Raw genomic sequence first — 16320 nt, 5'->3', positions numbered from 1 at the left:
AGGTTTATGGCATGGAAAACAGATTACCGTGAAGTTTCTTGGAGTTCCATCATGGTTCTTTAGGATCTTAATCCTCTGGTCACTTTCAGCCATACAAAGAATGTAGCTTTTTATATTTGCTTGACACTGGATTAAAAAAACATGATGAAACTGATTTATATTAATACAGTATACAAATGGTTCCAAGAGGTTCAGATGGAAGTCGACCTTCTGTCTATAATTGGACCATTATTGTGACTTACTGCTTTGTTCTGCCTCTGTGATATGAGGTCTTCCTGCTCCCTGAAGATGTCTGCCAGTGCTTGGTGTTTTTCCCGCCAGCTGAGACACTCACTAACTGATTTGTCTTTCTCTCTCTTGGCCAGTCTGCACTCATGCTCAGCCTGCTGCTGCTCTTTAATGGCCCTCTCGCTCTGTTCCTCAGCAGCAGCAGCCCTGCGTCTCCAGATCACCTCCCTACATTCCAAATGCTTGTTAGTGCAAATACACTTCAGCAACATGTCTTTAATTCAGTGATAAGTGTTCTCACTTTTCTTTGATTGTTGCATTCTCGTCAGTCAGCTCTTTGATATTCTGCCGTAATTTGCTCCTCTCATCCTCCAGTTCCTTGCTCTCCTTTAGGAGAAACTCTTTCTCTCCAGACACCCTGTCCAGTTTCAACATGGTCTCAAAGTATTTTTTTTCAGTCTGGGCCAGAAGCAGCTGTGTGTTTTTGTGCTACAGAAATCAGGGTTAAAACAAGCTGATATTTAATTAAAATTAAACAGTGTGTGTCGCTATACAAACACACTTCATTAATACAGAGGGAAAAGAGGAAGTATGAATCTTCACACATTGGTCCATGTTGAGACATACGTGTGCGTACCTCTTTACTCAAATTGTGTAGCTCTTCACTAAGTTCTACTTTGTCAGCCAGTGCTGCATCTCTCTCTCCTTTGCTTCCTAGTGCACGAGCCTCTGCCAGAGTTCGGTTCTTTTCTGCCTCACTTCGGGACTTGTCTGCCTCCTCCACTGCCTTGGAGCACATAGTCACCCTCTGCTGGCTCAGATGCAGCTTTTGTTTTAACTAATAGCACCAAGAGAAAATAAACCAGGGCCCGTATTCATAAAGAGAGGTCAGAGACGTGCTAACTTAGCTTAAAAATTCCTAACTAGGAATCTTATGTTAAGAGTGATTCAGGACCGATCTCAGAGCAACTCTGAGCTAGGAAAATACAAAAACATTTACTAGGTATAACATTTTTTTGAAGACTGTGATTAATTGTACAATACAATTTTTAATATAGGCACTTATTAAAATAAGGTCTATTATAAACCTTCACTTTTTCTCTATGTTAAGATATTTGAGGCTATGTCCAGTAGGGATTACGTTCGTGACCGATCTGTATGTAATAAATGTAATGTAAATGTAAATTTCTGCCCCTATGGCATTTATAGATACACTAATATCTTCCAAATGATACAATTTATCATCTATGACATTTCTGCACTGTGTTGGAGATGTTTATGTTTACATTTACATGCTGAAATGGCATCTATAGTATAGGATTTAGCAAACTGCTAAGAAACCAGAGCAAGTGATTTTTCCATTTTAACCTGCTTTAATATCAGATCTCTAAAATTGTGTACCTCTTTAACTTCAGCCTGTAGTTCCTGGTTGAGGCTTCTAAGGTTCCTCATGGTAAGCTCACTCTCGGTTCTCATCATGATCCTCTCCATGTGAATCTCACTGGATAGGTACTTGTTTTCTTTTTTTAGGTCCTCACATTCCTAATGACATGGGAAGGTAGTCAGGAGTGGGCAAATAGATAGCTTTTACTTTTTTATACTTAGTTGTCCAGTAGATAAATATATATTCATTTGGTATTCAACTATGATTGCAACACACTTTGCTGCTGTAAATGTAACTGAAGAACCGGTGTGGGTGCAGGTGTTCATTCCAACTATGCAGAAGACACACCTGATTCTACAGAAATCCAATGTTAACTGATTAAACAGTGAAATCTGGCATGGTTTCTGCTTGACTCTTATGAAAACCTGCATTAACACTGGATATTTGTGTAACTGACAAAATAATTCAATTCTAAAACAATTTTACTTAATGTAAAACAAAAAGCTATCATAGCATCTTATGGTAGCTGCTCAGTTTGCTCATTCAGGCATCCCACCTTTGTTTCCTTTTCTGCCTTGCCTAATTTTGGGTTTGTTTCTGCCTGCCTTGTGACACTTCTGCCTGATGTGAACTACCTGCCCACCGTTGCTTTTCCTGCCTGCCCAGCATTGCACTGTTCTCGGTATTTAGACTTGATTTGGACTTGAACTGTTTCTGACATTGCCTCTGCCAATATTGCTCTGTTCACTGGTATTTAATTATTACACCGTGTTTAATGTTACCTCTGCCTGCCATGTTCCCTGGAATTGGATTATTGGACTGTGTTTGACTCTGTCACTATTTTTGCCTACCCTGCTCTGTCTCTATGCTCCTGGATTATTATTCACTATTGTGTGTTTTGCCTCTCTCTGCATACTCCATATTGTTTGTCAGGACTTTGCTTACTATTAGTTATTGTTTGGCTAATCATTAAAGACTCTAATTTGACTCTGACCGTGTCCTGCATATGGGTCCTCCTCTACCTGTCACACCTGGCAGTACCATCTGGACAGCAATGGACCCAGCAGGCCCCCAGAGCATGCAGGCTCTCCTCGACACCCTGTCTCAAAACTCTGCCACTCAGAAGTGCCACCATCTAAGACATCACCTTAGCCATGCATGAATAGATATGCCATATGATCCAGCTCACTTCTGCCCCACCTCCTCATTTACACCAAAATCTATACCCCACCAGTGCCAGCGCCCACATCAAGACCGCTTCTGGAGCATCCAGAAGCGGGCTTGAACCCTCAACCTTTCTCCAGAGAACCTGGGTTATGCCGTGCATTTCTGGTGCAGTGCTCAGTGATCTTTGAGCTCCAACCTTTCTTCTTCAAACGAGATTGCTCCAATTCACCTCCTTGCTGTCAGTCACCCATCTTCACTTCGTATGACACTTTTCCACCAAACTCCACAAGGTTTTTGAATCTACCTTACCTAAGGTAAATGCCACCCGAGCCTTGTTTGAGATGTCCCATGGGACTGCTGACCGAGTTTGCAGTGGATTTCTGTACGGCCATCTGGGACAGCGAGTGGAATGCCACAGCCTTTTATGTCGCCTTCTTTCAACAGCTAGCACCCAAACTCAAGACAAACTCGCTGCCTGTGAGCTACCAACTGAGCTGGACAATATAATCTCCCTGGCCATGCAAATTCGACAAGAAAGTCGAGAGGGACAGCAGACCCGTTGTACCTGGCAGCCTTCTCTCCACCTCCCACCTGCACCTCAAGTCATGGAGGCAGGCCACAGCCACCTGTCCCCTGCCAATGAGGAGAGAAGATATGCCAATGACCTCTGTCTGTACTGTGGGGAGGTGGGTCACTTTGCCTTCTACTGTCCAGCAAAAGGCAGAGCTCGTCATTGAATAAGGAGCCAGCACCAAGCCCACAATCTTCTGTCTCCACTACTTTAACCTGTCACTTCCTGCACTGGTCCCGGGTGACAAGCCTCCTATATACCACTCCCATCTTGGAGAAGCTTTCAGCAAAGCCCAAGCCACATCCCTGCTGCCTCATAGACCCTATGACTGTGCCATCAATCTTCTGCCAGGCACCTCACCTCCCCTATCACCTGACCAGTCCTGAGAGAGAGGCCATGACTAAATATATTCAGGAATTATCATCCGTCCCTCTTTATCCCTAGTGGGCACCAGATTCCTCTTTGTGTATAAGACGGCATTGACTACCAGGGCTTGAACAGAATAACCATCAAGAACCCTACCCCCTGCTACTCATGACATCGATGTTCAAGTTTGTTCAGGGGGCCACCATCTTTTCCAAACTGGACGTTGATGTCATTCGACCTCAACAAGGCACTGGCAGTGTTCCAAGCATATGTTAATGATGTCCTCAGGGACATGCTCAACTGTCCTCATTTTTCATCTCATCTTTTCTCACACTCTGGAGGTGCACAATCAGCACGTCCGCTCAGTATTCCAGTGCCTCCACCCAAATTGATGGTGTATGTTAAGGCTGAAAAATGTGATTTTCACATGATCAGGAGAAGCTTCTTGAGGTTCAAACTATCGGCCAGGAGCGTTGAGATGGACCCCAACCCAAGTCAAGGGATTTTTTTATCAATGTTGCTGCATTGCCACACCCTTGCACCAGCTCACCTCACCACAACACCTCTTTACTTGGACCCCAGATGTCAATCAAGCCTTTATCAAGCTCAAGCTCTTCTTCACTTCTGCCCCTATCCTTACCATACAGAATCCCTCTCATCAGTTTATCATAGAGGTAGATGCTTCTGATTTATCCCAGAGGAGCCCCAGGGACAATAAAATGCACCAAAGGCTCCCACCGCCTCAGGACTGTGTTTGACTTTGCCTGCTCTATATTGCCCAGTTTGCTGGAAGTGGATTATTGGACTTTGTTTGATGTTGCCTCTCCCTTCTCTATATTAGTCTGATTGCTGTTGGGATTATTAGTCTGTTCTATTGCTGTTTTTGCCTACCCTGCAATGTCTCTATGCTCCAGGATTATTTCTCACTATTGTGTGTTTTTCTTTGCCTCTCTCTGCATACTCCATATTGCTTGTCTGAACTTTGCTTACTATTATTGTTTGGCTTTTCATTAAAGACTCTTATTTGATAACGCTGTATTTGGGTCCTCCTCTACCTGCCACCCCTGACAGAAATGATAGCTAGTTAATTAACTATTGATATTAACTATTAACTATTAACTAGCTCACCATAGGTTGTTATTTTATGTACCACTTTTTAGCCAGGTGAGTCAGGATTCTGAGAACAAAAACAAGGGACTGGGAAAATTACACTGGAGGTTTTACTTTGCCCTATGTGATCTCTGGTAGTAAAATTGCACACCAGAGTTGTTGTGTGTGTGGTGCAACCCCGTAAACCATGGTAGTACACAGAGAACTTCACACCTCAACAAATAAATCATAATAAATGTCCCATGACATGGAATCCAGGGTAAGAAATAATCAGGAACTCTATGCATTTTTGATTAGCTTCGGTCAGTGCTCACCTTTCTCTTGCGTACCAGCTCTCCTTGCAGGTGGTTAATCTGGATGAAGGAGCCGCTGACACTGAGCGCGCTCACCGGCCTCACTGCTCTCACAGGCCTTCGAGGAGGATGAGACAGTTTAGACACTCCTTTGATCTCCTCCATGCTCTCTTTTCCAAATCGGCTCCCTATATTACTGCTGACCGAGTAGGACTTGAACATGTTGTCCGAAGCTGGAAGTTTTGACAGAGACAGATTCTGAAGGTCCCCATGAGACACGGTCCTCAGGCTCATGGTGTTCATGTACACCAGGTTTTAAAATTTTTAAGATACTTTGAACAGTTAACAGTGTAAGTGTGCTGCTGATGCTGGGCTGGAGTTAAGAAAAATACTCCCATCTGTGTACCGTTGGACATGTGAAGACATGCGCTCTGACAGGTCTTTTTACTAATTGATGAGGCCATCGGATACCTTTTCATGAGGGGCAGAAACTCTATGCATGCATAGAAGGTGAAACAAAGCCTATTCCTGCTATATCTAATACCACCAGATCCATCTCCACCCGCTGTAGCTACTTATTTACCTGTCTTACTCTTTAAACAAATTATACTGATTACATCTATATTAGTATTTACTTTTAGTATTTTAAACTTTTAATGTGCTATGTCTTTGTACTCATAAATAGTTAAACATATTTAATCAGCTGTTGACTTGTATATCGAAAAACACAGACAGTAGAGTAGCATGAAATCATGTAAGCATGTAAATACGCAAGTCAATAAATAGCACAGGGTGACCCCAACACTACAGGTCTGCTAGGCAACATTGCCATGCCATGCTGATGACTGAGTTTGAAACTCTACAAGCGTTGTGCTCATGAGTGATTCACAAACCTTTCCGTTACCAATATATTATTCATGTAGCCCTAGAAGGGTTGCAGTGTTAAAACTATTGACCTATTAGGCTCTTCATTATCCAGGATTTAAATAACAGCTTTGGAAGTCATAAACGATGGAGATTAAAAACTTTCACTATAAGACTATAAGATTACAGCAAAAAGATGAAATAATGAATTAATGTTGAAATTTTTCCATTAAATGTTTCCATTTTTAAATCACTGTGTTCAAATGGATGATGCCAAGAGGGGAAAATGGAGTGAAGAAACATTATGATTGTGCATATGCTTGAGTTCTGTGGTCTTTGTTAAATGCTTGTTGATCTTGATTTTGAATCAAGACAAGAGGTAAGATGAGAAGATCTAAGTACTTTTAAACGAGGGTTCATTGTTGGGCCACATCTGTCTTAAGAGCTTAAGTCATTAAGGCAAACTTGTGTTTCAGTATGAAGTGATTAGAGTGAAGTGATATTTTGATCTATAGATCTATGATATAGAGATTAAATGAGATTTCCAAACAGGTTTGGAAACAGTGACAGAAAGCACACATTCAATAACTGTGATGCTAAAGGAAAAACAGAAAAGCAGCTGTTCTTTAGGTGTCTGGAAATGTTTCCAGAAGTACATACTGTAGGTAAAGATTATACAGTTGTTATGCAGAAATCTGTTGTCTTTGTTGGAATTTTGCCATGATTTGAGTCAACTTCCAGAAACAGAAAAGTTTTGTAATGCATTTCTAGGTGGTTGTCCTACATCTGTAATAAATAGGCTACAGTTAGTCCAAAAGGCAACCTTTAGAATTCTTACTAGGTCAAGAAATTTTATCAAATATCCCCAATTTTATCATCTCTATATTGGCTACCCGTTAATCTTAGAATTGATTACAAATTGCTGCTATTTACATACAAGATGGTTTAACTCCTATGTATAAAACCAGCCTTCTAACAGGCTACAATAAAACACTCTCTGAGATCACAAAACTCAGGACCTCTGGTAGTTCCCAGAATTTTGAAGTCTACTAAAGGTGGTAGAGCATTTTCGTATTTAGCTCCTAAACTTTGGAATAGTCTTCCTGACAGTGTTCGGGGATCACACACACTCTCCCCGTTTAAATGTAGATTAAAGACATATCTCTTTAGCCAGGCATACACTAAATACATCCTATAACCGTGTGCTCCAATAGATGCACATGACTTGACTTGACATTACTTGAACTGACTTGACATTATTATCTAGTTTTGGTTAATATTATGAACAGCAGCTAATCTGATTCCTCTCCACTTGCCTCTCTTTTTCTACCCACCCCGAGGCATCCAGAGATTGTGCCAGCTACAGTTGTGTTCCCCTTTATGAAGATTTTGGTGAGAAGAGGCCAACCCTGCGAGGATCCTGAGTCATCCAGAGATATACCAGCTCCAGTTGGATTCTGCTTCATGAGGATTCAAAGAGGAGATGCCAACTCCATTTGGTCTTTAAGGACAACAGCCTCCTAATCAATATACAATTGTCAGACTGTACAGTATTTGAACATAGAAAGAACATTATTCATTATCACATCCTCCAAATGAGGATGATCCCCTTTTGACTCTTTCATCTAAGGAAGTTTGTCCTTGCCACATTTGCCTCAGTCACCTCAGGCTTGCTCATTGGGGATAAACACAAACACTTTTAAATATAAGTCTAATATTAATCTTGATTCTTTGTATTTATCTTTGCACAATTGTAACGTTAATCTGCTTTGAGACATTGTCTATTGTTAAAAGAGCTATACAAATAAATTTAAATTGAATTGAATTGAATTAATTACCTTTAGCCTATGATGAAACATTTCTATCCTGATGGGAGTGGTCTCTTCAAGGCTGACCCTACCCATATCCACAGAGCACAAAGGCTCATTAATGATTTGTAAATCACATGCTATGGTATCCTCAATCATCATTGTCTGTTGCTTTTCTCTTTGCATTAAAGACATTTTGGTTTATGGTATTCTGGTAAAATAATATATAGTGTCAATCAGCAGGAACATGATCTTCCCTTAAAAAATATTATATTATTATTATTATTATTATTATTATTATTATTAGATTTTTTTCCTTTGATGCACCAAATACACAACACTTCTCTAACAGATGAGCTGAGTTTATTTTGCACATATCTTGTGCAAACATCACCATATATACACATATATATATACAGTGGGGAGAACAAGTATTTGATACACTGCTGATTTTGCAGGTTTGCCCACTTACAAAGCATGTAATCACATTGTATGATTTTTAAATAATTAATTTGCATTGTGTATATATATATATATATATATATATATATATATATATATATATATATATATATATATATATATATATATATATATATTGCACTTGATCAGCAGAGGAAGGTATGTAAAAAAAACTAAGGAAATAACATGAATAACATGAATAGTGGTGTCATTAGGCAGGAAGACAAGCAACTTAATTGTGTTCCTGGAAATTTGCTTAAGGTTGCAAAGCCTACACACACACACACACACCAAGGGCCAGTTAATGAAACCCACATAGACACAGGGAGAGCATCCAATATTAAACTATCTACTTTTATTATCAGCTATTGATATGGAAATGTGTAAAATTTCATGTGATAAATTTGAATTTTTTTATTAGTTGAATTTGAAGCTGGTATGCACTGCCCTTGCCCTCACACACAAGTAAAATTCCTCTGATAGAATTGCTGAAAAAGACAAACTTGGATAAATTTTGCATACATAGGCTCATCATTAGTCAGCTCATTATAGGCGAAGAGATGGTGACTTTGTTACGTGCAACTGCAAAACCTGCCAACCAAAATAAGAGGAATAATTGAGCCATTATAGGTTTTATGACCTTTGCTCTTGTGTATCCAAACCCTCCTGGCCTCATTTCGAAGGTCTTCTGACAGGACATCCTCTGTCTCATGTTTCCTGTTTCAGACTTTTGCTATGGATAATGATGCTTGCAGTATGCTAGTACATTCAGTGCAAAACAAAATTTCAGGGAAGACAAAATGAGGTCCAGAGTATGTCTAGTTTTGTTAACTTTTCTGCCTCTGGTGCTTTGCACAGCCAGTCTAGATCTTAGGCAGATCCAAGGTAAGACAAATCCATTAATATGAATTTTTAAAATATTTTTTTTTACAAATATGTCACAGGAATGTATAACCTTTTATGGAAAAAAATAGCTCCTAAGAACCTTGTTGATGACTTTTATTGCAGTAATTGCTATAGTCTTTTATGTCAAAAGCTACTGTAGGGGCCTGTATTGTTAAATGGCTTTCATTATGTGATTTTACAGTTTATCCAAAAGATGGAATCTCAGATGTATTCATAGTCCAGTTAAAGAGCCAAAAATACACATTCAATGCGACTACAGCTATAGATGTATGCACAAGTCTGGGTGTTAGTATAGCCACTCGTGCTCAAGTAGAAGCTGCACAGCACAACGGCTTACAGACTTGCAGGTACAGTTCTAACATGAATATATTCTAAAGATTTGCAATTTAATGGATTTCCAAACATATAATTTATGTAAATGACATTATAAACAATGCTGTTATGTTCAATTTAGCCTGTATTTCTGCTTTATAGATATGGTTGGGTTAAGGAGAAAGTTGCTGTGATTCCTCGTACTGAGAAAAATCCAAAGTGTGGCCAAAGTAAAGTTGGAGTCATTGTTTGGGTTGCTTCTTTTGACCAATTATTTGATGTGTTTTGCTTCAATTCAAAAGGTTTATTATTATATTATTATTATTATTATTATTATTATTATTATTATTATTATTATTAGTAGTAGTAGTAGTAGTAGTAGTATTTGAGATTATTTTTAACTCTGAAATTTCTAAGATTAAATTGCAATGAACTATTTACATAAATCTAGCATATACTCATGATACTATCATTAGATGCTACATATACTAACTACTATCAAGATGTTTAGCATGTGAGGTTAAATATGTGTCCTATGACCTGCAGGTCAAACTGAAGCAACAACATTCACCACCCCAAACATGACATCGGTGTCTGATGGGAGGACTCAAGCTAAACCAACTTCCCCACCATTCTTTTTGTCAACTCAGCCAACCAAAAACCTCCTTGGTTTCTCCCCATCTCCTCAATCTATTTCAACTGCTTTCAGCACTTCTGTGATACCTACAGTATTTTCTTCTACTGTCATCCCTATGACTACATTGATCTATCAAACATCCCCATCTGATATTTCCCTCACAAGTACATCACAAGGATATCGGTCTTCCAATTTTTCGCCTTTTTCTACTTCTTTCTCTTCTACGGATCTTTCCTCGCATCCATTTACTAACTCACCCTCCGTAAACATTTCTTCTAATAAAACAGATGGGCAACAGCCTCTTAGAAAAGGATTTTCCTTTGGAGGTAAAACTCCGTCACAATATAGACACATTTTCAGAACTAATATCATGTTTGAAATATGTTTGGATCTCTTAGTGTTTATTAAAATTCTTTGGAATAATACTTTGTCTTTCCATCCTCTACAGCAGTGTCCATTGCATTGTCGTCCATTTTTGTGATGCTCCTGATTATAGCAGTAACAGGCACAGTTTGGTATTTTAAGATGTATGTTTACCATGTTTACCACCGCATACTATGCTCCCCTAAGAAACTTCCATGAATGTCACTGTGCCATCTCTTTCAGGAAAGGACCACAGCGTCGTTCTCCATGGGAAAGGATATGCCACAATGATATGTTCGAGACTGAGATGTGGAAACACACAGAGCAACAAGATTTCGACATACACAATGACAGTGGTAACTGTGGTGATGATATAACTCTCCAGTTGGAAGATGATACAATATCATCCTAAGAACTCCTCTTGTAGAAATGGGATGCTATGGGATATGATGGAAAAGGAAAACGGATGCCGTAGTGTTATCCATGACTCCAGACGTTGTAAATATCAGATACAATAAGTTTGACTGAAAATAGCATGGTAAATGTTGTGTTCAGAAATCCAAATGTTTGAAACAAATGCTCTTTTTATGTGACGTAATGTCAAATTCATTTGTAATCAACTTTTTCTGTTCTCCGCCATTTCATTTTTCACACAGTATGTGTAATGATACTAACTGTATGATACAGTTTGGTGATCATAAAAAACATTTAAAGAAATAAACTTTGTTTTTTATTTGAAATCTATACACTTTTTCCTATAAGCTACAAATGTGAATTGTTCCAAATTCCCCCCAAAGGAACTAGTTTTAAATGTGTTCTCTTTTATATGCATGGTTTGGGTCATGTTTAGAGGTTAACCCTAGAAATGAGCATTTTTAGTGACTCCTGCTGATCAGCGGCAGTTTCTAGAACCTATGTTCGAGGTATTATTGTAATTTTCTACATATTCTTTAGTGCACCATGAGCCATTTGTTACCGAGCCTTCGCATCGGCTTACGTCATCATTAAGCGACAGTGTTTATCATTAAAAAGTGGCTAGTTCGCGGTAAAAAAAATCACCTTAAATATTGACTTGGATTACATGTATGTCATCAGGTTAGCAGCCATTTATGTACATCAACATATCGTTTATAATTCTCGTCTGTAAATAAGTTTAATATTTTATTACTCCGAGTTGTTAGGTTGTTCTCTTGCTAGCTCGTATTATTTGGTTGCTGGCGTCCGAATGCAAACTAAAGGTTAATAATGTTATTGTTAATTGTGGCTTTTAAATACGTTTTATGTTGCCTTTATTTAGACACAGTGTGTATTACAACGTTGTGTCTGAATAGTGATTGAACTAGCTGGTTATTTCTAGGTGTTACAGTCTACGTTCATTGTAACACTCAGGTGAAACTTAGTAGTAGTAGTAGTAGTAATAATAATAAAATAATAATAATAATAATAGCAGCAGTACATTGTTGTTAAAGGGTTTTAGAAAATACAATCCGTCAATCAATTCTATAAACCATCCATATTAGAGGAGAGGTGACTATGTTTTAACGTTAAAAATCCATCACTGATATAAAAAATGAAATAACACCTTAAAATATATTATTTTTAAAACAGATGTGGTCATGAGAGAGTTGTTGTACCACGTTGATACCCAAATGAAGGTTAGCAGTAAACCTTTTAAGGTGAATGAAGTGTTCGTTCATTCATTCATATATTTCCAGTGAGCTGCATTATCATGGTCATGTCAGGGTGGATTGGGAGATTTTTCATGAACACTGGGTGTGATGTGAGAAGGCACCCAGGGTGAGACACCAGCTTATTGTAGGGCACCGTACTCACACACACACACACACACACACTCATTCACATACTCACACACATTCACACATTCAGATTAGCCAGTCCACTGAAGGCAGTCCACAGTCCATTGAACCAGGGGCAATGGAGGTGTAAGCTAGCAACACTAAATAGCAGTGACAAGCTAGCCCTGCTGATGAGGTTTGAATGAATGAATAATTGAAAATAATGACATTGTACTGTACAAAAATGCTTACATTTTTCAGGCTGTTAATCTATAACTTGCTTTGCAGTTATGTCCTTTTGTGTTGCACTGTATTTATGATTTTTGCAGGGCCTTGAGCACTGAATGAGGTCTGTTTTCTCTGCGTGGTACTCCTTGTGGAGCTGAGATGGGCCAGCAAATCTCTGGTCAGGCTGTGATGGGCAGGCTTCCTGAGAAGCTACTAAAACATGCCGGATTAGTACGGGATAGTAGCTATCTCACCTATGAAGAGTTTCTGGCTCATGTAGCAGAGTTGAATGAAGTGTAAGCTGCCATTTTGTGATCATATTTTATAAAAAAAAAAAAAAGTGTTTAGCTGCTAATTTATATGCTCAGTGGACAAAAAATAGCAACATACTCCAGTAGCAGCACCTTGTAACATGTAAACAGTCTGCAGTTGCCGTTTGTGCTTTAATATTGTTGTTTAATCTCCTCAAAGTGACTATTTACTCCCATTTGCCTCTGATTGTTAGAACTGCAAAGCTGGCAGTTGGCCAACCAAAGCATCTCCTTTTTGAGGTTCAGCCTGGATCTGACACGTCTGCTCTGTGGAAAGTGGCTGTGAGGATAGTGTGTACCAAGGTGAATGATAATAAACATGTCAAACGTTTCCTTCTCATTTTATTTATACCGTAGGGCATTTTCACTCGGTATTTTCACCATATGTACTCCAAACCATAGAAACTAAAATAATTACAAGGTTGACTCATGTTCTGGTGATACTGTGAAATGAGACATACAGTACAGAGGGGAATAATCATTAGGGGTAAAATGAGATAAAATAGACTTAGCTGACAGTGAGTAGTTACCCATAATTAGAAAAAAATAGAATAGTTACCCATAATTGCAGATGAAATCACTTTCATCTTCTCTTTCTCTATTCACATTAATCATGTAGTTGCTCCAAAAGCTGTATTGTTTTGGTTTTATCCATAGTTATTTGTTCTTCATGATCATTAAGATTATTTTACACTTTCTGCCTAATTACAGATTAATAAGGAGGATGGTATGCTGGAAGCTTCACGCATTATGAACCTGTATCAGTTTATTCAGCTCTACAAAGATATCACCAGCCAAGCAGCTGAAGTGCTGGCAGCAGATGGCAGTATGGAGTGTTCCTCTGGACAGCTTTCTTTTGCAGCCTCCTGCCAGGCTAGCATGTGGATGGGAAGGTACAGTTTAATTTAAAAAAAAAAAAAAACCTGCACAAACTACCATGAGAGAATGTTATTTTTATTTATTTATTTATTTATTTATTTATTTATTTATTTATTTAATAAAAGATAGGCCATGATTTTATAGATGTTTCATACATGTACAGTTTTATTCCTGTTCTGTAACAGTACATCTCTGACAATAATATTAATGTGCTCATTCTAATATTTTATCTTTTTTTATAGTAACACCATACACAGCGAAATTTAGTAGCTCCACATCATTTAAACCTAGTAATAAACAAGTTAAAAGATGCCTTACAAAGGGAATAGTATAATCATTGAGCTCAAATTTGTGGAAGCAGTCTCCAGAGTAAGTTTGGTAAGAGAGGTTTTTTCAAGAGAGATAAATATGGCACAAGATTAAATTTAAATATAAAGGTATTTAAAAGTATGACTTCATTTATGGTAGAAGAGGAAGAACACACTTCAGGACATGTTATGGAAAAATAATCAACATCTGGGTGGTAATGATCCCACATGGCATCACATCAGCTTGTTGATTTCCTATACACATTCAAGGTGTTTTATTTCTTATGTGCAACACTTCCCACATATTTTACAGGGTGAAGCAGCTTACAGATGAGGAAGAGTGCTGTATTTGTATGGACGGAAAAGCAGATCTTATTCTGCCCTGTGCTCACAGCTTCTGTCAGAAATGTATTGATAAGTGGTATGTACCAGCTGTCAGACTTTATTTATCTGTTTAGAATGCATGCCCGTGCGTTACTTGCCATCTGTGCACTGTAGGAGTGGTCAGAGTCGAAACTGCCCCATCTGTCGGATCCAGCTGACGGCTGCCAATGAATCTTGGGTAATGTCTGACGCGCCCACAGAGGAGGACATAGCTGGCTACATTCTCAATCTAGCGGATGAGGCTGGCCACCCTCACAGACCTTAATCTAAAACGCTGCAAATCTTTCTCACTCACAATCTCTAATTATTAGACTGTAAGATGCTATTTTGAATTCTGTCGGTTATTGACATGATCTGTTGTTGATTTATTTGCAGGCAGCAATAAGCATTCACTGGGCCTCATTTATCAAGCTGGATACAAACCTTATTTTAAATGATTCCCAGGAGCATATACATAATGTTACTGAGCTCTATTATTGAAGATTTAGAACATATAGACGTAAGAAGGTGTTACTGGATCATTTAGTCACGCTTTTGTCATGGTCAGTTTTGTGAGCATCACTAAATGCAAATCAACTGTGCCATGAATGCACTATGCACTTTATGGGTGATTTGCATTTGTCATGTATGCACTTGAGTACGAAGAAACTCACTGAAACCTTTGCACAACAAAAGCAGAAGTTTTTTTAGTTCCGTTTGGCTTCAGAAAAAAAATGACACACAACATTACTTAAAGATCGGTAAATGAGGCTCATTGTCATTTATGTTTGTGTGATTTGTTCAGCATCTTTCATTTAGAAACATTTGAGAACATTTTTATGGTGTGAAATTTACTGAATACTTGCTGCTTTTTTTTAATCTCACAAGTTGTGTATAGGAATGAATGAAAGAATTGAAGATTACAGCTACTTTCATTAGAGAACTGATGGTCAGAATGTGCATGGTGTTTTATTTCAGACACCCTGTGTCTTCTGGCAGGGGGCACGGTGGCTTAGTGGTTAACACGTTCGCCTCACACCTCCAGGGTTGGGGTTCGATTCCCGCCTCCACCTTGTGTGTGTGGAGTTTGCATGTTCTCCCCGTGCCTTGGGGGTTTCCTCCGGGTACTCCGGTTTCCTCCCCCGGTACAAAGACATGCATGGTAGGTTGACTGGCATCTCTGGAAAATTGTCCGTAGTGTGTGATTGTGTGAGTGAATGAGAGTGTGTGTGTGTGTGTGTGTGCCCTGCGCTGGTTTGGCACTCCGTCCAGGGTGTATCCTGCCTTGATGCCTGATGACGCCTGAGATAGGCACAGGCTCCCTGTGACCCGAGGCAGTTCGGATAAGCGGTAGAAAATGAGTGAGTGAGTGAGTGTGTCTTCTGGCAAACATACTAACATCTATAAGACTGCTTTAATAAGGTGTTCTGTTAAAGTGTCATATAGGACAGTGGTGTCTAATCTTATCCACAAAGAGCCGGTGTGGGGGCAGATTTTCATTTAAAACCAAGCAGAAGTCACACCTGATTCCACCTGTTTAATCAGTTCTTGGCTTTTAGTAGACTCTGGTGTGGCTTCTGCTTGGCTGGAATGAAAACCTGCACCCACACCGGCCCTTTCTGGATAAAATTGGACACCGCTGATATATGACAATAATTATTTTGATTACGAAAAAATATTTAGCTTGATTTAGTCTAGAAAATGTGAAATGTTGAAAAGCAGTTCTAACTACTGAGAATATTTTTAAATGTTAACTTCTATTATATATTCAGACTTGCACTAGTATATTTTTTTCCCTATTACTTTTGCTGTTAATTATTTAAAAAGACAGCTGGTTGAAATGCATTTTCTGGTTTATGTATAATAATCTAAAAGCAGCACAAGGATGTATATTTTTCTCTACATTCTACAATAATCCTCATAATTAAACTTTTTAAATGTTGAAACACTTGCAAGCTTATGAT

At 38.7% G+C, this 16320-nt stretch overlaps 3 protein-coding genes across 7 annotated transcripts; 2 read left to right on the top strand and 1 right to left on the bottom strand.

Annotated features, from left to right (window-relative positions):
• Positions 1–191: 191 nt before the first annotated feature.
• Positions 192–2747, bottom strand: LOC132851110 (uncharacterized). The gene is made up of 6 exons (XM_060877746.1): positions 2635–2747; positions 1889–1943; positions 1630–1770; positions 866–1066; positions 530–717; positions 192–456 (listed from the first exon to the last, which is right to left on the bottom strand). The coding sequence occupies exons 1-6, from the start codon at positions 2745–2747 to the stop codon at positions 192–194; spliced, it is 963 nt and encodes a 320-aa protein (XP_060733729.1).
• Positions 2748–9006: 6259 nt separating this feature from the next.
• lyve1b (lymphatic vessel endothelial hyaluronic receptor 1b) lies at positions 9007–11211 on the top strand. 3 transcript variants are annotated; one of them, XM_060878634.1, is made up of 6 exons: positions 9007–9138; positions 9341–9506; positions 9634–9701; positions 10018–10434; positions 10557–10635; positions 10715–11211. In XM_060878634.1, the coding sequence occupies exons 1-6, from the start codon at positions 9054–9056 to the stop codon at positions 10881–10883; spliced, it is 984 nt and encodes a 327-aa protein (XP_060734617.1). In that variant the 5' UTR covers positions 9007–9053; the 3' UTR covers positions 10884–11211. The 3 variants fall into 3 exon arrangements, with proteins under 3 accessions (XP_060734617.1, XP_060734616.1, XP_060734615.1); XM_060878633.1 differs by having other exon boundaries at positions 9634–9773; positions 10560–10635; XM_060878632.1 differs by having other exon boundaries at positions 9634–9773.
• Positions 11212–11447: 236 nt separating this feature from the next.
• rnf141 (ring finger protein 141) lies at positions 11448–16304 on the top strand. 3 transcript variants are annotated; one of them, XM_060878033.1, is made up of 6 exons: positions 11448–11566; positions 12597–12791; positions 13001–13109; positions 13518–13699; positions 14307–14414; positions 14492–16304. In XM_060878033.1, exons 2-6 carry the CDS (start codon positions 12655–12657, stop codon positions 14640–14642), a joined length of 687 nt encoding a protein of 228 aa, XP_060734016.1. In that variant the 5' UTR covers positions 11448–11566; positions 12597–12654; the 3' UTR covers positions 14643–16304. The 3 variants fall into 3 exon arrangements, with proteins under 3 accessions (XP_060734016.1, XP_060734017.1, XP_060734018.1); XM_060878034.1 differs by having other exon boundaries at positions 11482–11554; XM_060878035.1 differs by lacking the exon at positions 11448–11566 and adding an exon at positions 11689–11709.
• Positions 16305–16320: the final 16 nt, after the last annotated feature.

This window comes from Tachysurus vachellii, chromosome 9, assembly GCF_030014155.1.
Source record: "Tachysurus vachellii isolate PV-2020 chromosome 9, HZAU_Pvac_v1, whole genome shotgun sequence".
NCBI lineage: Eukaryota > Metazoa > Chordata > Actinopteri > Siluriformes > Bagridae > Tachysurus > Tachysurus vachellii.
The sequence above is the reverse complement of the archived record's forward strand: the minus strand, read 5'-3'. Positions and strand labels throughout refer to the sequence as shown.

Bases quoted from the DNA above. Each gene is read 5' to 3' on its own strand.
- lyve1b (XM_060878632.1), top strand. From the start codon at position 9,054: ATGAGGTCCAGAGTATGTCTAGTTTTGTTAACTTTTCTGCCTCTGGTG. The intron at 10,435-10,556 runs GTAAAACTCCGT...CATCCTCTACAG, and splicing joins AAAAGGATTTTCCTTTGGAG to CAGTGTCCATTGCATTGTCG. The intron at 10,636-10,714 runs GTATGTTTACCA...CATCTCTTTCAG, and splicing joins ACAGTTTGGTATTTTAAGAT to GAAAGGACCACAGCGTCGTT.
- rnf141 (XM_060878033.1), top strand. From the start codon at position 12,655: ATGGGCCAGCAAATCTCTGGTCAGGCTGTGATGGGCAGGCTTCCTGAG. The intron at 12,792-13,000 runs GTAAGCTGCCAT...TCTGATTGTTAG, and splicing joins GTAGCAGAGTTGAATGAAGT to AACTGCAAAGCTGGCAGTTG. The intron at 13,110-13,517 runs GTGAATGATAAT...GCCTAATTACAG, and splicing joins TGAGGATAGTGTGTACCAAG to ATTAATAAGGAGGATGGTAT.
- LOC132851110 (XM_060877746.1), bottom strand. From the start codon at position 2,747: ATGGTGGCACTTCTGAGTGGCAGAGTTTTGAGACAGGGTGTCGAGGAG. The intron at 1,944-2,634 runs GTAGAGGAGGAC...TCTTCTGCATAG, and splicing joins GGTACTGCCAGGTGTGACAG to TTGGAATGAACACCTGCACC. The intron at 457-529 runs GTGAGAACACTT...TTTGGAATGTAG, and splicing joins AATGCAACAATCAAAGAAAA to GGAGGTGATCTGGAGACGCA.